General features: G+C 37.4%; 1 protein-coding gene across 1 annotated transcript in view; it reads right to left on the bottom strand.

The window, feature by feature from the left end:
- ROBO2 (roundabout guidance receptor 2) overlaps positions 1 to 27,913 on the bottom strand; it is a 474,965-nt gene that overhangs the window by 27,751 nt on the left and 419,301 nt on the right. Inside the window, exons 19-25 of the mRNA XM_086763780.1 lie at positions 24,323 to 24,365; positions 22,631 to 22,758; positions 18,073 to 18,354; positions 17,577 to 17,702; positions 13,008 to 13,164; positions 6,829 to 7,089; positions 3,379 to 3,593 (exon numbers count right to left, since the gene is read on the bottom strand). Coding sequence (XP_086619906.1) covers positions 3,379 to 3,593; positions 6,829 to 7,089; positions 13,008 to 13,164; positions 17,577 to 17,702; positions 18,073 to 18,354; positions 22,631 to 22,758; positions 24,323 to 24,365 — 1,212 coding nt within the window. The remainder of the gene's footprint in view (positions 1 to 3,378; positions 3,594 to 6,828; positions 7,090 to 13,007; positions 13,165 to 17,576; positions 17,703 to 18,072; positions 18,355 to 22,630; positions 22,759 to 24,322; positions 24,366 to 27,913) is intronic.

The raw sequence follows: 27,913 nt of genomic DNA on the forward strand, positions 1-27,913 counted from the left end.
TTAAACATAAGCAAAAGAGAAAACATATTTCTATGTGTCTCTGAAACCAAAAATAACCCTAAATAATGGTGAATTAAAAGTCAAGTGAGCAGAAGTTTTACAGCTGCTTTTCAGTTCGTTCTTCAAAAAAAAAAAAAAATCGGAGTCAGTAATTCAGTATCCTAATGTAGCAAAATTTTGGCTTTAATTTCATATTCCATCCCACAAAGGTTCAAATCTAAACCTCCCTCCTTGAGTTTTCTTTGCAATATCTGGAAAATGTTAAGATATAGTTACTGTGCACTCCTCCTTTCTTTTCACTTTATTACACACATCAACATTAGGTCTCTGCTACCTGCAAAGAGAAAAGCTTAATAGTGCAGATTAAATCCTTGTCTGAATCTTCAGTTAGCTGTAACCAAAACTCAAGAGCCTGAAAGACAACTTGACTTTTAAACAATTTAAAGGAGCAACACTGTGGTTTCAGAGGAATTTAGCAGTTTGAGCTTGGCTCACACAGCGCCAGTGTTTCCCCTCAGAGAATCCCACGTTTGGTGCTGGATGAAAACCTGGGTCTCAACTCTGCCATAAAGGACAAAGTACCATTTCACTCTGAGAGTGGGGATCTTTAAGTCATCGCTGAGGCATGCTAACAGCACAGGGTGAGGAAACTCGCCCTGCTCACCGTACAGCAACTCAACTCTATTTGGAGGAAGTCTGGACAAAGGGCTGTCAATTCAGATTTTTCACAAACACTCAACTCACAGAGCGTACTTCAAAATGAGCAGAAATATTGTTTCATTTGGGTCAGCTGTTCTCATTTGCCTCCTTTTTTTTTACTATAATGTTTAAAGAAGTGAACACATGGTATATAAATTCCTAGGAAAATGCTTTTTTAAATCATCAAAAGTCCTGTGAAAAGAAGTACCTTATATATTTTCAGGGTAAGAAAGAACAATTTAGTTTTTCTACAGCATTCTAAAAGCAATCAAGTTAAAGAATGAGAAACAGATTAGAAACAATGAATGCAATTTGTTATATACCCTTCTCAACACCAGTAAGTGCAGCCTGGAAGAGGTAACAGAAACACATACACAAAAATTACAATTCTCTTTTTAAACAATTCACTCAAGTATTATCAGCAACTTCCTTCCACTCCTAGAAAAAAAAAAAAAGCCCAAAACAAGCCCTTAGAAAAATCAAGATGTTACACATATAGTAACTGAAGAAAACAGAAGTAGTTTTGTTATTTGGAGAGTTTGCCATTTTACAGATCATTTAGACTAACACTCTGGCTGTATTTTTGTAAGGCTGCAGTTCTGTAATTGTTTTAAGTCAATCAAAGTGTTGGCTATGGGCTATAGGGGCAGTTTGTCATTCTCCTTCCCTTCCAGCTGCACATTCCCTCCCCGCAGCGCTGGCAAACACCTCGCCATGCGGTGTGAACCACACCAAGAAACAGACCAGCTAGTAATGAACCAAGAAAAAACAAAAGAAAAACCTTAATTTTCAGCTGGATGAGGCCATATCAAGATAGTGATGGAAATGAGTGGGAGTGCATTTAGATCACCTTAAGTACACTCCCAATCTACATTACCAGGTTCTGCCAAGCTTCTTGCAAAAAAATACACCAGGAAGTTTTAAACACTCCAATAACTAAACATTTAACACTCCAATAATTAAACAAGACTTATAACTACTATAGAATGAGCTTGAATGTTATTCATAAAAGGACAAATTGCAATAAGCAAAGAAGTCTACGAACTGGAGCAGAAATGCAGCTATTTCTTATTTTGTGCTAGGTAGCGTTGTCCAAAATATTAGTTGAAAATGCAAATGTGAAAAACATTCATCTTATGATTTACAGATATATCAACATTGACATATTAATATACACCAAATGGAAAATATACAGCCATGTGATTTCTTTTATTTACTTCTGTATTACCAGTGCAAAACCCTTACTACATTCCTAATAGAAAGGTTTCTGAGCCATTAGTGAAATATGCAAAAATATGCAGAATTATAGCCTGAAGGAGATTACAGTAGAAATTCAAGCAAAGAGACTTAATATACTCATGCACTAATAGGTTAACCTTCTCAATTCAGGGATTTAAACTTTAACTCCATGGCCTTCAGTTGGATTTGGATTTCAAATCGCAGCAGCAGGAGATACAATTCTTAAATCTTAATTAGATTGGCAAGCAGTCTGGCCCTAGGGTGAAGGAAAACCTGGAATGTGGGATTAAACTACACACTACTTAATTCAACAAGGGAAAAGAAAAAAAAAATCATAGATATTGATGCTCCATCACTCTCATATTCCTGCAGTGTTTTCAGAATAGCAATGTTTAAGTAAGGGTGCAAAATCCTTGGAATTTCAAAGGTCCAGAACAATGAGATGAAATTCAGCAGCACTATGGTACTAAGTTGTACCGAGCAAGTCTCCTTTAAAGTAAAACTAACAATCAGTGTTCTTCCACAGAGATCAAAGACTGAAGAAGTATCCACTAGCTTTTGTGAACTACAGACACTACGTACATTTTGGTTTCCAATAAAGCTGTACATTATGGATACAGTATAGTATCTAGAGGTCCAATTTTAACCTAAAGGGAAATATGCTGATGCCTAAAAAAAAATTAATTATGTCCATATAAAATCTGCATTTTTCAATAATTTTTTTTCACTGCCTACATTTCATGAACAGCAATTTTATTCATTCAGATTCTGTGCATTAGTTTAGCATGCCTTTCAAGGTCCCCTTTGATGATCCCTTTTGTAACTTACCAAGGCATGCAAAGGGCAAGAAGTAGTGATGTAAGGAGTGTCAGAATAATTAAATGTCTTCACTGAAAAGGAACAATTACTTAATTCAGCAATACAAAGTAGGTTCAAAATATAAATTTTCCTAAATAGATGTTGTATTTGCTCTACAAATAAATGTTGTGTTGATGTAACTGCACTTATTCTAAAGCCTTTTAACTTTCCTGTGTTCATCTGTAAAAGCATTTATTCAGCAAAATGTCTAAAAGTGCTGTAAGATAACATTTTTATGCTGCTCCTGATTTATGGAATACATATTCCTAAACTGAGGTCTTCCCTCTCCTTTTTATGTAACTGGCTTGCTTCTCCAGTAGAGTCAACTTTTCATGAAAGCTAGGATATAATTGAGTTTTCTTTGAATTCTTTAAAGCTTTCTAAAATTCATGAATTTTCTTATCATTTTGCAGCAAAGCAAAGTATTTTGAAATCCTTCTTTAACTTTAGTGTTTAATATTAACACATTTTAAATATTACAGCAATAGAGTGGAATAAATTTTCACTTAGAAAGCGATTGATTGATGATGTATTTTACTGTTAGGAACAAGTTGGTGTCACTGTTAACTTGTGTTTGGTTACCTGTCACAGAGCTGTCTAGATTGTCCATACTGGAGCCTGGAGTATGCTCTAGACCTCTTAGCGGCCTACTGATTTCTACAGTTTCTTCTTCAATATCATCCTCATCATCATCATCATCTGGAACATCTGTTTCCAAATCTGAAATAAGGTTTCCAGATACATATCCTAGGGGTGGAACTGGAGCCTGAGGAGGTTGTGTATTGCTTTGGATGTGCCTACACAAACAAACAGGAAAATATTATCAGAATGGTTAAGACTTTGTACCCCATGGTCAACAGAAGATAAGCCTTTCAATAAGTCCTGAAGTATTTTTACAAAATGTGCCTGTTATGTCAAACTCAAGAAAAGTCAGTTCAGTTATGCACCATAGCTTCTAAGACCAGAGTATCTTGCACGCTTTCCAATCTTAACTATACTTCTCCTCCTGTAAAATGGGGAAGGTCAAGATTTAGGTCTGTCCTTTTACAGATGAGGAACAATGTACACAGAGGCTACACAAATCAGGTAGGAAGTCTGAATCCCAACCTAGCATATAAGTGTCTCACCCAGTATTGCACCTCCCAAATCACATGATCCAAAATAAAATTTCACTCCTTGTGCTTAAAGAGACCCAGTGTTCTTAAGTAGAACTCACTCTAAAGAGGAGGAAATGACCAGTAGGACAGAATAAATTTTCAAGTCCAACAAATCCATTACCAGTGAGGCTTTTTTTATTTTGCTTTATTCCAAGTCGTTTAATGGATTTAATTGCAGCAGTGTTAGGGCATGCATGTGTGAAATTACTGCATGTAGCAATCACAATTAAAAAAAAAGAAAAACAAAGATAAAATACACCCACAGGATAGCTAAATGGCCAAAGGCAAGCATGGAACTTGGAGTTTCATTTGCAGCATTTCTGAGAGACTAAAGAGGAAAAGAACAACCATCAGCTTTCAATGCAGCATTCTCCTCAACACTACAGGTACATGGCAAGCTGTGCCAGGAGATGCAGGCATGACTGGCCTTGGCATGAGAGCATGTATGATGCTTGAAATTGCTAACTTAGGCATGTGGGAATCCTTGGGTGGCTGTTCATGAGATGCCGTGACCTGATTCAAATCGGCAGTGCTCTGGATGAGATCCAGGATTCTGCTGGTCTCTTGCTTGGACATCAGCATAACAGAAAAAATTACAACTGTCACCTGTTTGGTTTCCTAGCTTTGATATATTTTCAATGAAAACTTTGTGCTGTATTATTGCCTACACTTGATAAGTGCAATAATTCTAAGTGCAGCAATTCTCTTTACTCAAACAGCTTTTTCTTTTTCATAATGTAAATCTATTGGATCTGAGAATGTCACAGTAAATGTTATGTACCACTGGAATCTCTCTCCACCTTGGCGTGGGTTTTAAATTATTGCTTATTCTGAAGCTTATTTGCAGAACAAATGCTTCCCTTCTGATATACAACCCACTTCTGATTAGCAGTTCTCAACTACTTTTCTGTCTGGACACCAGATTCTTAGCTATGCAGCGTTCAAAACAGTGCGCTAAAGGGCACTACCGTCTAACTAGCCCTCAATAAACAGTGTGATTAGCTCCCAATCAAGCAAAGTACTTAAGTATATGCTTAATGTTAAGCTTGTGGTAGAACAATTGAAGTCAATTTCTCACGTACTTGTATATACTTAAGTGATTTGCTGGATCAAGGCCATAATGACTATGTACTTTTCCAGTAATCTCTAACGTGCTCTTTCTTAAATTTCGAGCTGTCTGGTCTCTGTATTTCTCTTCTATTACTCCTACAGTAACCTATCTGACAGGTCTCATTGCGTTGTTTTGTTTCCCACCCTTTACACTGGACAGGTGAAATTTATGAAAAGAAAACTAAGAACTCTTCCTTCCCATTTAAAACAATGGGGGACTTTCCACTGACTTTGAACAGCATTTGCTGAACAGCATGATACGTATCCAGCCAAACATTACCAAAGCGTTAAACAATTCCATGTCACAGCTACTGTAAAAATCATTTGTATTTGCAACCCTCAATATTTACCCCAAAACCTTCTATAAGGTCCTAGTATGAAAATGCAGTTTCTCTCCTCTGTATTTTTTTCAGAGTTTTGCGCACAGTTACTGTGACCTTACACAAGAGCGATGTTAAAACCTGTATATTCCTAAGCACATTATGAAAGTTCCCAATCAATTTTCATTTCTCCTAAAAGAGAGCAAGACCTTTTTTGTCATCTGCAAGAGGCTTTGCTACAGAGTCCTACTACGTTATCTGCTCCCAGAGAGGCACCTATGGTTTGTAGGGCATAGAAAGGGTAACAGCTGCAAAATGCAGCAGCGATTGACTGCACAGATCTGGTACGCATCTGTGTGCTGGCTCAGAAGTCAGCTACCTTCAATAGGCCAGGTCTAGCTGCTGCCTGGGATTTGGGCCTGTCCCACAGGCAGGCTGGGGTCCGGGCTTGGCAGCGTGGCACTGCAGAGGGACCCAAGTTGATTGAGTGCAGATTGCAGACAAGCCTCCAGGCTTCGAGAGCATCCAGGGAAAACAGCTGGCTTTGATTTGGCAACGCCTGCCTACCTGCCTGATCTATTTATGGTAGCTCAAGCTGAATAACTTTGTGGCTTTATTTACCAGTGAAGAAAGGCTGCTTCTCCACTGGCAGCCTGCCATTCAGTAACGAGCTCGACTCCTCTCCTCTGAGATTTGCAGGCTTTGTCTGAATAGAAAAGTTGTAAAAGGACAACTGCCGCTTAGGGAACATCCAGAAAGCAACTGACCTTCACCACATCCCCAGCCTGGTGCAGTTGACAAGTTCTTTTTCAGTCTGTGAAGAGGTTACTTCTGTTTGTTTTGCAGGGGAAATGTTACTGTGGTATTTGCTTGCTCTTCCTTTAAATAGGCATAAAGCACCCTAAAACGCTAGATCCACTTTGTAAATTCTAACAACTTCCTTCCTGCTATTTCTGCAGTTTTCCCTATGAATGAGAAATTTTCATGGTATTTCAAACAACAGTCAGGGATGCAAATACCTCATTCTCATGTGACACAGGGTAAAAGCTGCTACATTGCTATTTCAGGTGGCTAGCATTATTTTTAATCAGTAATTTAGATCCTCAATGATTTTGAAAATCCTAAAAAATTTGTATCTTTTGTTAGCCCAAAAAGAGAGTACTCTGAAATTCATAAAAGTTGTCAGTGAGTGGGTGTTAATTACTTCATTGAATATATGAAAAACTGCAAAGGAATATTATTTTTATGTTGGTTTTAGCCAAGATTTAACATATTACCAAGCATTATGGTTTAAAAAGCACCTATTAATGTTTAAGGCCTTCACAGTGTAGATACAATTTTGCTATTTCTTCTTCCATTTTACTGCTTTGGAAGCATTACTGAAGGAATAAAACATTATTATGCTTTCATTTCCCAGACCGCAGGTGCCCCTTTCAAACATTTACCATGTCTGCTTTGCTATGTCGAACTGGTAAGCCCTAGTTAATTCATCAAGGTGAGCTTGAAGCATTGGCTGCATCTCCTCTCGTGGAGACGGCGTGAGGGTTGCAGTTGACTGTTGCCCAAAGGAGATTGCAGGTGATGAAGCTACTCCTCGGACAGGAGGTGTGGGAACACGATCATCATCTTCTTCAAGCTCATCCTCCATGCCCTGATGTAGGTAGGTCTGAACTGGCAAAGGCGGGCACCAACCATCACTGTCATATCTAAAATAAAAACCAAGTAAACTTAGTATATATCAAATCTCATCTCTCTGTGTGCTGGTAGGGGTATACAGGGTTTCTGCTCCAGTTTGAACCCTCGCATGCAGTGTGAGCTTTAACATTTATTGAAAATAGGGTCATAATTGCTTAAATTCTCCTTTCTGAGTCTGTTTCCTTTTTCCCACAACTGCTAAGCAACTTGAACAAGATGTGCAACAAAGAATTTACCATTATCTCATTTGTTAATGGTGATTAGATAATGTTACACCACAATCAACAACAAAAATGAACTAACTAACATCCTGGATCATTAATCTAGGGGAATGCATTAAAATTAACCCAGATATGAAAACAGCAGCATTCTTAAAAGGCAGAGCGAGCTTACGCAGTTGCACTTATCACTTCCTTACTCCCATACTCCCCTTTATTTGTCTATAAATTTACTATTTGTTTTTATTTTGTAGCTTAAATAAAAAGCTACACTTTGCACACAAATTTTGGTCTTACCACACTGCATACAGGAATCTACTGTGATGTGTAATACACTCATGTTGCAGCAGCGCAGATCCTAAGCACATGCTATGTCACCAACTGATAAGATATGTTAGCACACATGTTGACAGTTCTGCCAGCACCCCACCTCCTAACCAATCTTTACTGGGACTTACCTAGACAGTGCTAAATTTCTGAATACTTTCAACACACCTGCCAAAAGTAAATTAAAAGATTAACAGCTACTAATATTCTTCAATACCAAATTATTCTCCCTTCACATGTAAGAGATGTTCTGATAGGCTTTTTGTGGTTCAATTTTTAGTCTTATACCAAAGGTGTAAGAGGTGATGCTACATCTGATCAGGGCTAGAAACAGAAGCTTTATATTGTACTATCACTTCTTATGTAAGCTTTCCAGCAATTCAGTCCTCTGTCTCTGTTCTCACCACAGTGCTTTCCATTCAGTGTTGTATTACAGTATTATCCCAAAACCCTGTCCCGTAGACATACCAGCATCACCCAAGACACATAGGCCCTAGTGACTCTGGCCATTCCCTGTACATTATCTCCCCAGAGTAATTCCCTAATCTGAATACAACTTCAGTTGTGCACAGCTCTGCTGACAATCACATCACATCACTCAAATTTCAACACTGTCTACTCTTCCTGTCTTCAAAACATCCAGTCAGTCTGCGGTCTCTGGAGCATCTGCACACATTTCTTCTTAACTCCCAGTGTACTCCAAAATACCTCAGGTTAGACAGCTCTTTTCAGAAGGAAACCAGTCAACCAAAAGCTCTCACAACTCCTTCAACTGTCAAACCACCTCACACTCTAAAGGCCATTCCCCAAGCATCATCTAAGTCACTTTATCTTCTTTCCACTTTCAAGGACTGCTGAGAAGGTACAGCCCTTGTGTCTGCAATGCATGTAGGCAATGCATTGCGTTATACAATTAATTTCTCAAACCAGTTAAAAAACACTCCTTTAAGGCTCGTGATTTAGAAGGAAGCAATTACCAGTTTTCCAAAGAAAAATAAATCAGTGCTAGTTTTCTCAAGTGTGAAGCTGTGTTACAAAATGCTGGGAACATCGACACAGGGAAGTTTCAAAACCTGTATTATGAACAGAACATTTACTTTAAGCAAAATGCAAAGATTTCTAAAATTAAGTAAACTACTTTTTCCTTATTCAAAAGTCTGTAGTCTGTATTTAAAAGTACAGATTCAGGATAGCCAAACTAACCTGACTTAATCATCCGAAAGTCTGTGGAAGACAGATCTTGTAATTAAGGCCAGTATAACTTTAAATCAGTATCTAGATATAACCATCTATAGATACACAAACATACATTCGCGTACAGAGGCGCAAACAAATGCTGCATCACAACACTTGGCAATTAGGAGCTTCTGAGTGAATGATCATTACCATTTTCATAACACAGAGATTTAAGAAAATGTGCTATGATACATATTCAGTTCCTTAGGAGAGAGTTAAAATACGACTAGCTCTAATTTGTCTTTCCTTGCAATATTCACTCATGACATTGCCACCCAAGGGCAAAGGGACCATCCTAACTCATGCTGCTAAAAATGTACAGTGCAACAGCTCTAGCACTTACTTTTACTCTCTCAATCTCATGCTTTAGTATAATGGCTTCTTCTTTAAAAGGGATAGGGCAGAAAGATACTCCTTAGTGACTTTTCAGTAATGCATAAATGAGCTTTGGATGTGCTCGCCTTTTGACCCTACTTGCTTCAAATCCCCAAATGTTCAGCTTGATACTAAAAAGACTTCTTAGTAAAAAGATTCTGCACAAATACCGTATCTTTACCTAGATTTTGTTTGAAATTGAAAGGTGCCTAAGCCTGAAGTTCAGGACATTGAGATTCAAGATTTCAGATACAAGAATCTTTGTCTTCATAACGTAAGATGTCCGAAAAGCCACTAATTCTAACCTGCATTTTACAAAAAAAAATTCTGAAAGAAAAAGCTAGCAAACCTAACAGACTACACAGTAATTACTCCTCATATAAATGCTACAGTTATTGAAACTTCTGGAACCAGCATAGTGAATATTGATCACATCTATATTCTTTTTGGTTTTCTGAGTAAATACAACTTGGTGAAAATGCATACAATCTTTTTCAAGTACTTCCTGTTAAAATCTAAGCACCTTAACTTCATTAAGGACCTCTGATAATTTCATGATAATTAAGTCCCCAAATAAGGTTAACAAACATGACTCTCTTTGTTTCTAATATTTTTTATTCTATTCTCAGAACTTGTTTCCTATAGTAATCTTTTGTTATTAAAAAGCTTAGTTCATTACACTGATAGATTTTTTTCTTCTAAATAAAAAATAGATGTTATAGATAAGGGGCACATTCTATAACAATCCTGCTTCATTGCACACATTGTTGCAACAAAGAATGCTTCCCTCTCTAGGTCTTGCCAGAAAGGATTTTTTTTTTTTTTTAAGTAAAAGGTATTATCTTCTTTACTTTTTCTAAAACCAGAAAATGACTATCAAATACACTGACATCTAGCAGCTAATATTCCATTTTAATGTGGAATCAATAGTAAGAAATTATAATAACCAATGATCACAATATGAAGACCGCCTTTACTGAGACTGGCTCAAGATCATGCGTATTATTGTTGAAAAAATATAAATAGATGATAATGAGTAAGTAATATGCATTTCCTTACTGTCAAATTTATGAGATAAAACCAAGCAAAAATGTCTTCTCTGAAAGAGGCAGGAAAAGGAACATGCTTGATTGGGAACTACTACAGGAAGAGAGAAATTTCAAAAACTCTGCAGTATATACTAGAGAAAATTAAGGAAGACAACAAGGAACAAGCACAGAGTTTGTAGAAGACCACAAAAACCTGGGAAGTTTCATAAGAAAGAGCTTGCTAGGGGAACAACAGTATAAACAGACTTTCTGTGCAGGTTAAACAGGAATTTAAGACATCCCAAAAGCTACTACATTACATAAAATGGCTGCTTTATTAATACCTTCACCTTTCCTTATGTTTGTTGCAGCTCATGGAAAAATGAAGGTGAATGCAAACCTCAGTTCTTCTGTGGAGAAGACAGTAGAGAGTGATTTTTTTTGAGCTTACCTATAATTAAGTTAGGTGGCTTTTTTCACTTGCTGCTATTTTACAATTTATAAGCCAATAGGCCACTAGTGTTAATTTCTAGTAAGCAAAATAAGGTGTCAAAATTGTTAAGTTTATTTGAGATACTCATGCCAATGAAACTCACACTTGAATTCAAGAGTTATAGGAAGACATGCACAGAAAAATAAGTCTGTTTAGATGCCAAGTTCTTTATTTTATTGCTCTAAACAGTCACCTTTCATATTACATTGTGAGAACTTTATTCAAGTCTTCAGTTTTTCTGACTGGAAGTTCATTTTTCAATTGTAATTCACAATATAATTACATCTGCATGTAATTAATTCTAAAATTAAAATATATTTAACTTGTCATACACAGGATACATCAAAGTAAATTAAAAAAAATAGAACAGTTTTAAAGAATTTCTTGCTTTTTTAACTCAATATGTCAATACCAAAAGCAACATAAGGAACGCAGTCTATGATTCATTCCATGTTAGCATGTTGAAAACCACGAAAACTACATCAACCCCTGAATACAGAACGTCCATTAGTATTGGATACATCCTGAGGAAGTACAGGCATTGCATTCATTGCAGATTCATTGGATTCAGCAAAGATGGTTGCAAATTACTGTAGCTCAAGACTGATACTTACAAGTCTAATTTTCAAAATTTTTTTTGTGTTTAGAAAAATGCACATTAGAAGGTCTTGTTACAACCACTGTTAATGAGATATTGCAAAAACCAGAGAAGAATAATTCAAAAGATAAAAGGAAAAACTAAGTCTGAATTGCTGGGAACCTGGAAGGCTGATGATTACCTTATCCTTAAATAACCAGTGTTGGTGACCAACATCATTCCTTCCAGCTCAACAGCAGATACTTACGCAACTGAGGAGTCAAGCCCTGTGTCACAAGGGATTTCTCTAGAAGGTATTTCCATTTACCTTTTATGCCATTTCATTGTCTTGAAAGAAAATCTAAGTTGTTTGCCTTCTGCAGCATAATTACTTTAGTGAAATGGCTTTACATGTGTTTTAAGGATATAAACTGATAAAGACAAATATTATATGGTGAAACTATCTTAAATTTATTTCAGCTTTTTATAACAGAATACAGAACATAACGATTATATGCAATTTTTGCCTTGACATTTAAACAACACTTATAATCAGTAATGTTATTCATTTCCCTTGCATTTGCTTTGAAGTTCTAACTCTAATATAGCCTGAATGGATGCTCATTTTAAAAAGATCTTCACTGACATACACAGTTAGTTATTGTTCATTTTAAGGGTTGAAGGACTTGATATAAACTCAAATATTAATTTTTAATTTCTCTAATTTTCATTATAAAAGTAGTGATGATCAATTCATGCTTACAAAAAGAGATAACACTTGAAATGTTTTTATTCAGCAAAGCTATTACAATGATTTTTAAAACATGCTTCATCCTCAGGAAATATTGATTAATCCATGTATTTAAACAGGTCGAAAATTGTCCCTGACAGAACGATGATTCTCTAAGGCTCCAACAGAGCTGACAACAGTAAATTATTTTTCTATATATTCTGATTTTCCTCTACAGTTTGATAAGCTGGTATTTCATATAATTTCACTTTTTAAAAAAAGGATTCCATAATTGTTCTTTGTGCAGGAAATGTCTCTTTCTCATTTAGTGCTTTTTTTTTTGTGATTTTTGTGTCCTTAAGAACAAGTTTAAGCTATCCAAAAATAAGTGTAAGGTTCCAGAAAGTCAAGAGTTGTTTAAATAATAAAAAGAAGGCCTATAAATAGCATGCCTTCCTCAACTGTGAAATTTCTTCTGAAAGTCGATGAGAAGATTATTATCCACTGGTTGATCTTCTAAAATTAATCCAATTTAGTGTGAGGCTTTTTGTTCTGTTGGCTCTAATATTTTTAAACATCAAAGCAGTGAAAAAATGCAAGGAGCCAGATTATGTCATCCTTACTCACTCCGAGTGCCATCACTTGCAAGCAGTCCCAACAGAATTCAATTAAGCTACCTATGAAGCAAGATATTTCTCAGCATGAGTAAGCAAAGAAGCCCTATATGATGGTGAAGCAAGGTCACTTTTATTTCCATCTTCAGTCACTATCAAGAGAAGCTATTCAAATATTCCTCTTCCATAGCCTTGAATAAGCCTATAGGATAAGGTGCTCTCTTTTTTTTAAAAACAAAACAGAATAATATCATCCCTTAGCATTTTTTTTTAAAAGCCTCATCTCTGCAAACCACAGATTTTCCTTCAAAATAAAAAGAAAAAAAATTACCCTGCTTCTTGCTGATCCACCCCATAGTGTTCCAGCTCTGTGCCTGGAAGCGGCTGCACAGGAGGGGGTGGGAGGGGAACACTGGCCCAGTTTGAACCATTATTTTTCTGGGGCTTGGCAGTATTTTTGTTTTTCTTCTTTTTCCCTCCTTTGCCACCTGCAAATCCAAAAATAAAAATAAAATATTAGAGATATAATGTGGGGAAAAAAGCTAGCTAATTACATTTATTTGAAAGAATTCTGATTCCAGACGGCATGCCCCAAAAAGGAAGATGTATTTATATCTCAGCAGAATCAGCATCAACATGCTAATGCTGTTACAAGGTTATAAATAATAATAGAATGCAATGGAAAAATATTCTCAGTAATTGCTGAAAATAACTTCTTTTTAAAACTCCATACGTTTGAACTACAGTAGTGCACAACCAAGGAAAAACATGCTTTGCTATATCAGAAATATATTTACTGATTTATTCATGTCTGCTTTATGACTTCTTGAATCCACTGTTAGACAAAAACATAATAGACCATAGCAAATTATTTCAAATGTCAAAATCCAATGTGCTTATAAGACTGTTTTGAATAATCTCTTTCTGTAGAAAACACAGAGGTTAAGGACACAATCTAAAAAAACGGTCATTAGACTCAATATCTTTCAGCCAGAATGACAAGTGTAAGCCTGCAAAACAAAAAGAAACAGAGTTTTGCTAATAGGAATTTACTAAAAGATTTTAAAAGATCAGGAAGTCATCTGCAATGTTTTAGGACTGTCTGTTTCACAGGATTCAAACATCTTGTGCCACTATGGAGAAAAGGTTTGATTTCTGACGTACAACTCTGATGGAGGAGGCTATTAGAAATGAGGTGAGCAATGCATTTTGCCTAAGCCCTCTTCTCTTCTCGTCCTTGTACCCACTTCTCCAGCTGGTACACTTCCATTCGTGGGAAAGAGATCTTACAGAAAAAGCGCTCTTCCCACTTGTTTGACTTCTTTTATTTTGCCCTGACTCCTTTTTTTTTTTTTTCAGGAATTCATTAAGAGGAAGAATGGCACAAGATTTCAGATCCCTTGACTGCTTGGAGACCCATCTATTTATTGCTATTTTGTTGTGGCTTTCAAACTCTCTGGATTGTTGGGTGGAAGAATGGTTTGTCATATGCCTTTTCAGTGGGGTACCCAGATGGCAGTCACTCATCCCTTGCCTGTTGCAGAAAGCACAGCCTACTCCACCTTACTCACTAACATCTCTTGCTGATTTATAAGAATCAGCCAAAAAAAAAACCAAACAACCAAAAGCCAGGTAACGAATAAAAAACAATTAAAAAAATTTAGAATTGACTTATAAAGCAGGGTGGCATGGTGTGCACTGGCAAGCATCACCACCTTTGCCATGGCTCTAGCTCTAGGCATAGAGACATCCAGAAGGAGGTGCAATTCTAGCAACAGAGATGAGCACATGCGATGGGACTTTTCGTCTGAGAGACAGTGGCTTTCTTCTGTTATCTCCAAATGTTAGGTGGCCCAAAATAGGAACAAACAGAGAGGGAAGAAATGAGGTGTTTCTGTGATTCAGAAGTAGTCAAGACTTCTCTTTCACCTCCTGTTCTGGCTGCTAGAGACACTCAACAAGTCCAGGAAGGCTTCTAATCAGTTTGGCTCGCAGTGTGTTGCAAACAAGACTTTGCTTTCCACTACTCAATTCCAGACTAGAGCTCTTCCTTCCTGCTCTTGGAGTATTTATAGTAAGTCCAGCCAAGATCCTGTCATTCACTATGTGCAAATTGAGCTGAGATTCCATCTATTACGATGCAAGACATGCTCTTCCCTTCTTTGGTAGCCTGGCAGAGAGGGAAGCTTTCTTGAAAAGGGAAATAACATTTTGATCAACAGAAAAGAAACCCTAGTGATGGTGACAATGGAGGAACGGATACATGAACTTTGTGAAGGGAAAATGAAGCCTTCAAAGCACAGGTATGGTGGAAAGTGGAGTTAGAAATAGGGTCACAGAACAGTACAAAGGAAGAATGTTAATTTTAATTTGTGAGACATGGAGGAATTTTTGAAAATAGGAGCCAACAAGAGCTAAGGCAGAAGGGGCTGCTTTGGGAGGAAAGCACATGCATAAGAGTGTGTGTGTGTGTGTGTGTGTGCGCGCGTGTGTGTTGCAAGGGGATTCAAATGAGGAATACTTGGAGAAAAGAAATGCAGATAAGAACTTCAGCTTAGAAATTAGTTGAGGTGAGAGAGGAAGATTTTGGAAGTGTAGCATCCTGGTAATTTTGGGAAACTGGTAAAATGGAGGTTGGATGTGCTAGTATGGAGTCACTTGGATTTGGGGAGTTTGGGAGAGAAAGGTCAAAGCTAACAGATCTATTAGGAAGAGTGAAGCAGAGAGCTGAGGAACTACTCAGATGAAGAAATAAAATAAAGGAACTCCAAGGTCATTACTGGTAGGGAAAGCAGCCTATACCATACAGTCGGGCAGGAGATTTCTCTTCTGTCCCCATGGGCAGAGCTACTCCACTGTCAGACTAGTGGAACAGACACCTAATACATAATGCCTGATGTGTGTCTGAAAACTGTTGCACCGAAGCCTTGTTTCCCCATAGCAATAATGCTTGATGTTTCAATGTCTCCTCACACTGAAATTCAATTATATTGTTAAATCTCTAGATGCATCAGGTCCCGGAAAAAGAATTTGTCGGTTGGGCTGATGATCATAGCACTGACATAAGCTGGGAGCTGTGTGAAGCACAGTCACAAAATTTCCCTGCCTCACAAAGCAGTTGAGTGTTTAGCTATTTTCCATTCCACAGTGGAATAGGATTTCTCATGATATTCATTCGAGAGAGACAGAAACTTAGTCAGAATAATAAGTAGTACTTAAAGTACTAACCAAGGAAGTGAGAGAACAAGTCCCTGCTCACCCTGATGGGGACTTCGTAATCAAAGCTAGTCTCCGATTCCAGTGGTGCTCTAATTATCGGACTATTTGGAAGTCCCCCCAGTTTCTCATGTATTATAGACATAATTAGCCGGTATTAAAGACATAATTAGTGGGCAAGGGAGAGCAAAATACTGACTCTGCAGCCCAATAGTCTGACACTCATTTGAGCATTGGGGCATCCAGATGTAAGCTTCTTTGATCACAATAGGAGTGCCCTGGCCATAGAAATACTGGCTAACCTGAAGTTTACGTGTGTTGTCAGAAAATTTACTTCAAACTGAGAAACACTACACAAAATATGTTTCACTTGGAATATTTCTTCAAAGTCCAGACTTTGATCAACTGGCATTTTCCAATGAAACTTTGTATTTATGAGAAAATTCTTAGGCAGCTGTAGCTGTCAACACGTCTAAAGTATGACACTGCCCTCTGATAACGGGCACATATGTACCTCAGCATATCAATTTCTAATTTTCATGCAGCCAAAGGAGCAAGCCAATTTCCCAAGCTACTTGCCAATACATCTCCCATACAAGGAACAAGAACCTTTCCTGAAGTATAATATGAACTTAGCTCCCACATACCTCTCTGTCAATGCCAGAAGCCCATTTCTCAATCTCACTCAAATCAGCTAGTACTTCCCATGAAAAGACAAGACTTGCAAACATATTTGGCTATTTGAGTTACGGGCCAACAATTATAAGCTTCTAATCTCATAATTTGATTTGAATAGTCATTTAAATTGACATAAAGAAGCCATTTCTAGTGTTGATCTGTTACTGTTAACATTGCTCCAACTTAATAGTGGAAATTCAAAAGGCTATGTATGAATTATATGTATGAAAGGCTATATTATGAATTTGAAATTTAAGTCCCTTCAGCTCTCTCATATTTCAGTTAAGTGAAATAGCAGACTTTCATTTTAATTGCTAGCTTTCAGTTTTGTCTTTAAAAATATGACATAATTATACATAACATAAGCAATAAGTAAGCAAAATTAAAGACATCAAGAAAAAGGTGTGTTTAAATACAATACACAACCACAGGTACTACAATCATTTTCATCCAATGAAAATGCATCATGTTTCCAATATAACATGCAGCACACACATAAAATTTACATTCTGCTTGTATGCAGACTTGGCACAATTTTTGAAATCCCAGTCATCCTGCAGGTCCCTACATTTATTTCTGAGCTGCTTCACTGAAAAACAGCATTTAGAAACAGCTCGTGGGAGTGGAGAATCTGTTAACAACTCAACAAAAATATGAATCTCCTCATGAAGTTCAGTGTGGGGAGACCTATAAACTGAGGATTGATGGGGAAATATATTCGCTCTGTGAACTGTGCTGTTAGGGAAAGGATGTAACAAGGCAAGGTTGGCTATTGCGCTGACAAGTGCTTCTTGGAAGGATTCTTCATATATCTCCAAATTGGTTTTGCAAAAGGCTTTTTTTTTTTTTTTCAGTAGAGGCCACCATGATGCTGTTCGCTGACATTCCAGTGGGCAGGCACCCTCATACCTATCCTCAAAGTGCACCTGGGAGGTTTTCCACCTCCTCAGCGAGCGGCTCACCAACACCCCTCCGTCCCTCACCCACCCACAGCGGAGGAACCAACCTGAGAGGCTGCCACTCCTTTCGGAGCTGTTGTGGGAGCTGGTGGTGCTGAAATCCTGTGACTGGTTGTGTGGCAATCTATTAGCCAATCCCTCAGCCACGCGGTAGTCAGGGATGTAAAGCAAGGCTAAGGGTTAAAGGGCAAAGGTCACAGTGGCATCGTGTGATTAGTTGACAGCACAAGCACATGCAAGACATGCAGTTAGCAAGTCAACGGCAGATGTGGTGGGGCAGCAACATTTATTCTTTCTTAAATGTATACCTATCCTAGCCTAATGGAAGGCAGATGGCTTGGTGAGTAGCACAGGACAAAGAGGATTAAAAGCACAGAACAATATATTTTGTGATCCTGTGGGGTTCAGCACGCATGCAAGGTATGTAAGCATTAGTTACAGTAAATATGAACAGTGTCTCACACACTAAAAAGATTTTTCTAATTCATGCATAGATGATACAGTATAAAGCCAAGGGCTCTGGAAAAGAAGAGCTGTAATTACCATTGTTGCCTTTGCCTTGCTCTGGAAGAGAGTAACCAAATCCCATCAGATCATTTTTTTGCTGAATTGAGCTTTTCCACTGAGGATCAGGTAAGTCGACAGCCAACTCATGGATGCTGTTGGAATGCAGTATCTGGGTGGTGGCATATGGCGTGGCTTGCGTTATTTGGCTGGAACTGTTGTAACTAGTTTTTGTGGTGAAGTCAATGCTGCTGTATATGGCTCCATCAGAAAGCATAGTAGCGGTTTTATCTCCTTGCCCTGGCACTGGTGGCAGCACATCTGTGGTGAACATAGGGGAATGAAACAAATAATTGATGCACAGGAAGCCTGAAAGTATCAAGGTTTAAGATGAAAAATAAATGTGTCATTTTGCACGTTTGCATTTCAGCTGAGACAGGTCCATGAGCCAACGAAGGGAAGATGATGTACAACCATCGCCAAGCTATCAGCATCTCTGACAGGCCTACCACTTGTCCTTCACGTTTCACTGCCTAAAATAATCTTTTTTTTTTTCCATACCTTCAACTGTGAAAGTGAAGTTCGGAATATTTCTCTACTGAAGAATGTTTTCAATTGTTCCCTCTATGTCAGAACCAATGAAACTGTCTGGGCTTCAGGGAAATGATGAAAGGAGTGAATCTACAAATCACAGGGGAAACATTCCTAGCAAATACATAGCAAAACTCTTAAATGGATGCTAAAGCTCTCAAAGCAATTTTTAAAGGACATCACTTGAGTTCCTTGAAGTTCTATGTATCAGCTTATCTAATTTTCTTTTTGATGTTAGCTAGTACATTTCTCCTTTTTAACAAAAGAAAAACCTGATAAAACCAAGTTGTTCCTGATATGTGAAAGAAAATCTGTTATTCTGAAGGGATTTAAGCCTCTTAAAATGGCAAAGGCAAAGCAGTGTTGATAATGGAGAACAACTTGTTCAAATACTCCAGTACATTTACCTGAAAACCAGTACAGCATATTTAACTAAGTATCTGTTGACTTTTCTACATCTTTTGAATCCTATCACACACTGCAATTTTTACCTTTAATCAGTTAGATTGGCAATGCCTCTCCTTACTAAACACTGTAGTGAGATTTGCTGGTGGAGTACTAGATTTAGAAGCTGAGACTACTGAAGTGTGAAGAATCTAATAATGACTGGCATCACGTCCCAAGGAGAACCACAGCTCAGCAGATAACCCTCTTCCTGCTCTCTCAGAGGCCAATATATCAAATGTACTATTTTTACAATTTATTTAGACTTTGGAATTTACTTGTTACAAAAATGTATCACTTATATGCCATTTGCTTTGTATAGCCAGATGGCAGATATATACTCCAACTGTTAGATCATACTTGAGATAATGCATACTCTTACAGTGACGAAGTTCAGATCCCATTCTAAGTATCACAGACATTTTTATATACCTTAAGCCACATACAGAAAAGATGATTCTTGCACCTAGAGAAGGGTTTAGGCTCAGTTTCAGAGTCAGACATAGGGCTTGTGCAACCTCAGGGAATATAGTTGTTCTCTCACTGTCTCAAGACTTTTCCAGCAGTGAGATACGATACCATGGCCTCCTCCCACTGTTTTGTTTGGTTTTGATTTTGGTTTGTTTTTTGTTTTTTTTTTTTCCTGGGATGAATATTTAGACCACAGAATTATCTTCTACTGCATTCATATGTGCAACAGTGAACATTTTAATATGGATCCTAATAACATCTGCAGTCTCAGGGCAACAACAAAACATTAACAATAAATATGGCAGTAACAAGTGCTCAGTAGAGAGACTGCAGAAACAGAGATTAAATTTGGGTCTATCAGTATGATCTGCTTTTGCAGACAACAACAACAACAACAGGGAAATGGGCACAATCACGTATTTAAAATGCCTTAATTGTATTAACTTATATCTGCAGATAAATTGTAAGTGAAAAAAACCTACAATTAATGCAAACTACAGGTCATATTTCAAAATCAGGTTATTACTATTTATCTGCATATATCCAATATGTTTTCTAGGGGCAGTACACAATCATAAAAGCATCGATGTGCGAATACAGCACATGACATGAGATACAAATGGAGTCCTATCTTTCTTGTATTTCATCCACAATATGAAGATTTTTCCTTTCCATAACTGGTTTTATCAAAGTATAATGGATTGAAACTTAGTAAATAAATTCTGTTGTTGATATATAAAATGAAGTAAATCCAGCTCAACCTGTTTGTGTTGAATTTGCAGACTCAAAGAAGTAAAAACTAGCTAAATGCTCATCTCTCAAGTACTCAGACATAATCTATCTTTTAGAGCATGTTTCCGGCAACAGAAGAGGTATCATCTCTATACAGTCATTTTAAAATGAACATTTGCACACACTTGAAAAGAAAGTTGCATAGCTTCCCACCGGCCAAGGATTTTCAGTCATTCATACTAATAAGCTGAGGTTGTCCAGACATTCTGGGAATTTTCAGTACAATCACAGATTACTTTTTCAACCTCAATGAGATATATACAGTAAGCACTCAAGGAGCTATTGAAGTGCCATTTTACAAAGTGCTATAATCATCTAGTAAAAATCAAGTGTGATTTTCCCACCGAGCTGCCATAGCAAAAAAAAACCCGCACTGTACATTTCAGAGCAAAGCTGAACACCCATCTCCCACTGGACACTTTCTCAAAAACTCTCCAAAATCCAACTTGTTTTGTAACTCTTGAGAAAAATAAAATAATGCTGAAGGACTTCCTGAGGGAAGTTCTTTCTTGCTGCGTCAAGAGATTTGGTACTATTTTGTGGCCTTATGCGACTCCAACCTAACCTGTGCTTCTCACTCACAGCCTTGCTCTCAAATGCCTTTATAAAGCATAATGTGGATTTCACTCTTACAGGCAATGTTAGAACTGCCTGCCTCAGCTTCTCTTTCCAGAGTGACTGGTTGCTGCCTTACTGTTTTCAAAATTCCTACAGACCTTTTATAATATCACAGACCTTTTAACAGGTAAGAGAGACACAAGTTCTATCTATATACTTAATTCATGTTAAAAGACATCTGACTTCTAATCCATCTTTAATGCAGAAGCATCCAAACTCAACTGCTGAAACAGATAGGGATAAGTGGTCCCAAACCAGCCAGAATAAAAGTGTGAGCACTACTGTAAAGATCATGGGTGGAATTAAGCTGCTGAAATTCCAAATAAAACTGTTGCATCTCTTGGACAAATTTGGACTTATGCCTCATCCACACTGAAGCCAAAAGCTTTAAAACACGCTTCCAATTTCAGTTGTATAGAGCCAAATGCTAAAGGAAAATGGTAATTTTTCTGTATTATGTGAGCTTATGGAAAGATGGAAAAGTACTGATGGGTTTTATTTTCAAGATATTCATAACAAAGAAGCTGGCAGATATTCAGTTGCCTTCTAAATATTATCAAAAGTTTTGCTTACTTTATAATATTTTTGTAAGACAAGGGCTTTACAACATTTTTGTATGAAAAATAAATCTAGGCTGTTTTGTTGTAATTTGATGTCACAGTAGTCAAACCACAGGCAAGAAGTTTTACATGGGAATGCATAACCGATGTGAGGGATCGTTTTCAGAAGCAGATGCTGGTACAGTTCAAAACTGAATTCTTTTCACATTTAATCAGTTTGACAGTTTCATAGATTTTTTTTTTTGCATTTTAATGTATTTTTATATAGAAAGTTGTCTTGATTTTGTTTACTTATTTACATCTTTAAAACTTTTATATACTCATTTACATTAGGAAGTCTTGTTCTGAACACCACTATGCAGAACTAGCTGTGTTATAATGTCACAGAAACCGAGAAAGTAACAGAGAGATGTGAATATTACTATGACTTACAAAAATCCCAATCATGCATCTTGAAATTCCCATTTGAATAAAATGTTTGAAAGAAAATAACCCCTCTAAAGATTCATCACTATAATTATAAATCATTACCTCATCTCCCTAAAGGGCCTCACTCAATTCAAAATGAAAATAAAACCCTAAAAAATCTAAACAGTTCCCTTTTATGTATTCTTTCAATAAGAAGGAAAGTTTCTGAAGACCTTAGATGCCTTCATGGATTATGATTGAGACTGAGAGCAGTTTCTCAGCAGGAAGGGGATGGGTAAGGTGACAGCAACAATGTTCTTCTGTCCTCTTCCTGCTGAAGGAACATCGTTCCTGCATCCCTTGAGTTCTTCTCTGCTCTTATGGCATCCTCTATCTCTGGCTACGTTGCCCTGCACAGCAGATTGCTCATCTCCATACAAAAGAGAAGGAGTTGGAGCAACAAATACATTTCTCTTGAGATGATAAATTGACCCTATCTCACCACTGTAGGGTAAATTAGAAACTAGACCTACATTTTAAAGAAGCAGAAAGAGACAAAGCAAAATGAACATTTTAAAGCCTATTTTAAATCAAGTCTTGAGCCAAACATAGAAAGAACTAGAATGACAAAAATATTACACAGCGTTTATCATAGATGTTAACTAACAGAAGCCTATTGTATACTATACAATGACTTAATAAATGAAACCTACCTCCACGACCGAAATTGCCAAGATCATTGGGTCCACTAGTGCTGTTGTTTACCGGCAGACTTGTGGCAGGCCAAGAGTCTGCAAGCCAAGGATAACTGGGGTCACTTGCATTCAACAGACCTGGTCGACTGAAGCAGAATAAGAAATAAAGATATACATACATACATATATATATATATATGTATTTACAAAATTAAAATATCTGTGAGACAACTAGTGATTGAAGAGATCATACCACTGTTCTCCTAACACCACAGGTAACAAACAGTTTAGGAGACTTTATTTCAAATTAAAATCGTGTAGCCTTTGATGAATTAAAGACCTTGAGCAGTTAATTAAGGATATATACAAATCAACTTTGTCAGTACAAGAGGGACTAGGCATCCGTCGTGATTCTGCCAGAATCCAAATGAACTCCTTGTCTGTGTGAAACAGAGGTTAGGCAGCACCATCACGGGATCCTACACCAGGGCTGCATGATAAATTACTACCTCAAGGGAGCCATCACTCAAACTGATTGCTCCATATCAGCCATTTCCAGGACTCTGGGCTACTATTTCTTCCTTCCCTTGCATCCCAAATGCATGCCTGTCATCTGCAGGCTGGTAACTCTTTCTTTGAGCACTCCTGTATGGTTTAGAGGCAAACAAGTTTGAGTAGGATTAATGGAAAGTCCACAGCTATCTTTATCTGCCAGTACTGCATGGCTTTTATATCCCTGTAATTCCCAGCTTTGAGAGCAGTATTAAACAGAGTACGTTGAAAGAGAAGGTACACTCGGGGCCGTAAGGCACTGTGTCTTGCTCATCCCAGGATAAACAGCCAGAAATTTAGCAAGGCAGGTGGATTGTTTGTATTTGTATTTAACAGGGAAAACAAATCATTTCCTGCAGACACCCCCTTCCCTCAAACTAAAACAAAAACCCATCCACAGTTTCGCAGCTTTTCTAGGTTATTAACGCACTCATGAAGTTGGAGCAACATCTCCGATCATTGTACGTTATAGACCCCCGCCTGGCACAATCCCTGGGAGAAACATTGGTTTCTATGGAAACAGCAATAAGAAGACCCAGTCACTTTCTTGCCACATCTACTCGCTCTCATTAGGCCTAATCTCTTTTTGCTAAAATATTGATTAAATGGGAGATTGGAAGTTATTACCAGGGCCTAATTACAATCTCCATATTGGCAAAGGGAAAATAGATGAGGATATATGGGCCCGTTATCAGCTTTTATCAATTTCAATTGAGTAGCCAAAGTTGTGGAATCCAGTCCTATCAATCTACAGCCTATTCATCATCCATGAATCATTTATTTTGTGATCGATTAAGTGTAATTGTTCACTCACAGCAATTTAGGGGGAGCCAATAAGGAGTCTTAAACAACAGCAACTTCATTTGCTAATGTCTAATTAATGCAATAAACATCCTGGTAACAAATGAACACATTCCTTGTGATATTTACTACTCATTTCTTCCAGGGCATCTGGGAGATATGAAACATCTGGGCTTGATTCCTCCAAAGTGCACAACAGATAGGTCATTAAACCTTGTGGTAAGCTACTTAGCTCCTCCTAGCATTGTCAGTCTTCCAAACGATCGGTTATTAACCAAGTGCATCACCTATAGCATTTTTCAGATCCCTAATTTAAAAATAAATAGGATGTAAAGACCTTCATATAAAGAAACATACCTTCCATTGCTCATTAGTCCTCCATCTCCTCTTTGGAAAGTGACTGTGTTTTGGTTGGAAAAAACAGAACAAACAAACATACACACACACACATGCACACACATATAAGACAGGGAAAAATCAATTAGTAATAATTAAAAGTAACAATTCAAGCTGCTCAGTGTCTGAGATCGGAGGCCTCTTGGCAGCATCACATAACAAAGTACAGAAAATATGAGAAAAGGTTCAAACACATTAGGGTTACAGTTTGTTTAGGATTTCACTGCACCTTGTTGACTAACATCAATTTGCTCTGTAGCTTGCAAGGCAAACCAGTCGCCTGTAAGAGGCCTGAATTTACCACAGGCCCCCTTCATATGACTTTGCGTTGCTAGACTGTGCCATGTGCTAAAATCGTTTTCCTGGCATGCTTTTGCTTCAGTACATAATGCATTGCACCAGTGTGTTAATAACACCATGTCCTAATGCAGCAATATAATGTCAGCACACAAATATGCCATTTCCCAGGACAAATACAAAGAGGTGGCAGCTCTATTAGAGCTGAAGGGGTGAAAAAACCCACACAGCTGCATCATTTCCATTAAAAGTACAGTATAAGAACCAGCTTAAGAATGCATACATGTCAGTATCACTGGGAAGAAAAAGTGTTTCCAGTCTTGCCAAGGAGGAAGCCAAGGATACATTCAGAGGCAGACAATTGTTTTTATGGCTCCATTCACGGCTGTTTGACAAAAACCAGCGTATCCCTTATCTATCTTATTAACAGGATTACATTTCAGGGCAATATAGGTAAACTCACATTACTGGTGAGATGCTAATTGACAACATTTGATGTTCCTTTTTGAAGCCCTGGCAAATATTTTGAATGAAGGCCAACAGACTACTCTGGTTCTCAGTGGCAATATCCCGTTATTTATTGCCAGGCACAGATAAGACAGACTATTAAATTACACCAATGTCCTGGACACCTGCATCCCTACAGGCCCCCGACAAGAGGAGATTTGCATTTCAGAGAGGAATGGAAGAGTCTGTGGCCAGTTTAATATAAAATAGGCCTTGGTTTGGAAAGACTATTTACCTTTGTAAGACAGACATTCCCATCATTAAATTATAGCTCCCAGAGTACTTGCAAGATTTTCCAAATGTTAGTCCAAACTACCCTAATTCAGGATTAGGTTTTCTACACCATTCAAATCAGACAAAATTACTACACCCCATAGAAATGCTGTGATCAATAAGAAAATTAGCGATGACATAAATCCACTGGGAAAATACATCTGACACTTTATAGAATCTTTGTCACTTTATTAACTCCTAGGATAATCTTACAGTCTGCATTCAGCAAAAGGGACAAAACTGGCCTCTCTGGAAGCTCTGCTGGAAGAGTGCTTGGGTAGGGTGATTAATTACCCTTCACTGCAGAACAGACTAATATCGATATCAGAAAATCACTGCAGTCATACGTCACATCAAAATGGTTAATAGCTGAATTTTGAAAGGATGTAATCAAACCAATTAATGAAAAGAAAATCAAAATGCAAGTACGAGAAATATTAAATAAAAGTCTGCTTTGAAAAACAAGACATGGTAAAACATTGCAGCTAATTAATTTTAGAGCCGATGCTACTTTCATTCACGTTGTTTCTAACAGGCTGTCAAATGACCGTATCACTCGTTGCTCAAAAGTGAATAATCTGAAGTGCTTTGGCTATCGTGTGTGAATATGCAAAGAGGTGGGTACTGTCTGGCTGTGTTTCAGAGTATGTTGGTCAAAAGTACATTAGATGCTGTTTGCTTTCTCCTCCCCTTCAAATTTAGTACTCCATTTCTCCAACTTTCTGCCATTTGTGAAAGCTACAAGAAATAGGAAAATAAGAAACATACGCACATTCGGTAATGACTCATAAATAAAATTTACAGATTCAAAGGAATTACGGTAAAATATATTTTATGAAATTTTCTTGGGATTAACGCTCTTTTTTATATTATTGTCTCCCAGAAATAATTTTAAAGTAACATTATCACCATTTATATAGGACATACAGGTGTGTGAGATTTTACCTATACATGTCATATGGAAAAAAAAATCGATACTTGTGGTCTAAAAAATATTTATATCTCTTGTGTACCTTTATAAAGCAAAGCTAAAATGGAGGAGTAGTAGGAGATTGCAGCAATCTCTGCCAGACATATTTTATTTTCCATGTAGTGAGTTACGGAAAAAACTCCAAGGCATGCTGTGAGAAACACATCAAGAAGACAAGACATCTTCACTAGAGCCATAATTGCTGCAGATTGGCTGCGGCATATGAGCTTGTTGAGAAGAGACAGGTATCACAGCATTTACTCTTTCTCCTTCTATCTGTGATCCTGGTGGTAGTGACTGTTTCCTGTTTTTTTCCTACATTAAATAATCTTATACCTTCCCAATATAAACACTGTTTTTAGAAAAAAAAGATTCAGCTTAGTTTATTAAAAAAAAAAAACAACTTGTCTTGCAGTGACATTGTTTTTCCTGGGGAAGACTGTGCCTGGCTTATGTGATGTGTACGGAACTGGGAAGGAATGCAGGTTCCTTTATTTACCCTCCAACGTGTATACCAATGCATGGATGGTTATAATCTCCATAAGAAAACAAGAAAACAGGAAAGTATCTTAGTTACTATTCTTGGTGGAAAAGGCTCCAAGCTAGCCAAAATTCCTCTTGAAGTGTAGACATGTCATCAGGATGTTACAGCAAAAAAATCATATTCCTGATGCCATCCATAAATGGGCTACCTGAGGCTGGATAGAGAAGATGCCTTTCTTTTCGCATCAATATTGTGAAAGGAAAGACAGCTAACAACAGAAGATATGGTCAGGCTGCCAACACAAGCACTATGTTTATCTTTCCTGCTGTATGTTTTGTCAGCAGTTTTGCCTGCAGTTTGATTTCTGCAATTACAAAACAAGTTTAAACGCCTGAATGGGAGCTTACTTAATGCAATGCAGGATGTAGATGTCACTGCAAAAATAAAACACACAGACAGCTGGCTTTATTCATCCTGTCTCCTCTTCAAAAAGAAGCAGAGCAATTTCAAGGGGCAATGTAAGAGGAGGAAAGGAAGGATGTCCCTATCACTGACCCACCCATCTCCCTTGCTTTTTATCACTGGGGAAGCAAAAAAGCTCTTTCAATACTCTTTACATCTAATATATGTTCTTAGAAAGGCTGAAGACCTGCAGGGCTGAGATTGGTTTTCAAAAGAAGATGAAAAAACAACCTCTGCCTAGAGAAATTTTCAAGGAATCCCCACCAGCTTATACTTCAAGGACTGTAAAAATGCAGAAATATAATCCAAAATGCATTCTAAATGCATAAATATTTAAGAAAATTATATTGTATATATTTGTATGAAGAACAGCACACGTTAAGGAGCTTTTCACATGCTTTTTATTAAATATATAAGAAGGTACCCAAATCATTTACTAATACTATCTGACAAGGTTAAACTTAATCTTCGTGCCTGCTAGAACTGGAAAAATATGAATGTATAGTAAGTTGACATTCTAAGGCAAGAAAGCTTCAGAAAGCTTTAGAAAGCTTTCTGT

The sequence above is a fragment of the Chlamydotis macqueenii genome, chromosome 1 (assembly GCF_036417535.1).
Source record: "Chlamydotis macqueenii isolate bChlMac1 chromosome 1, bChlMac1.mat, whole genome shotgun sequence".
Lineage (NCBI taxonomy): Eukaryota > Metazoa > Chordata > Aves > Otidiformes > Otididae > Chlamydotis > Chlamydotis macqueenii.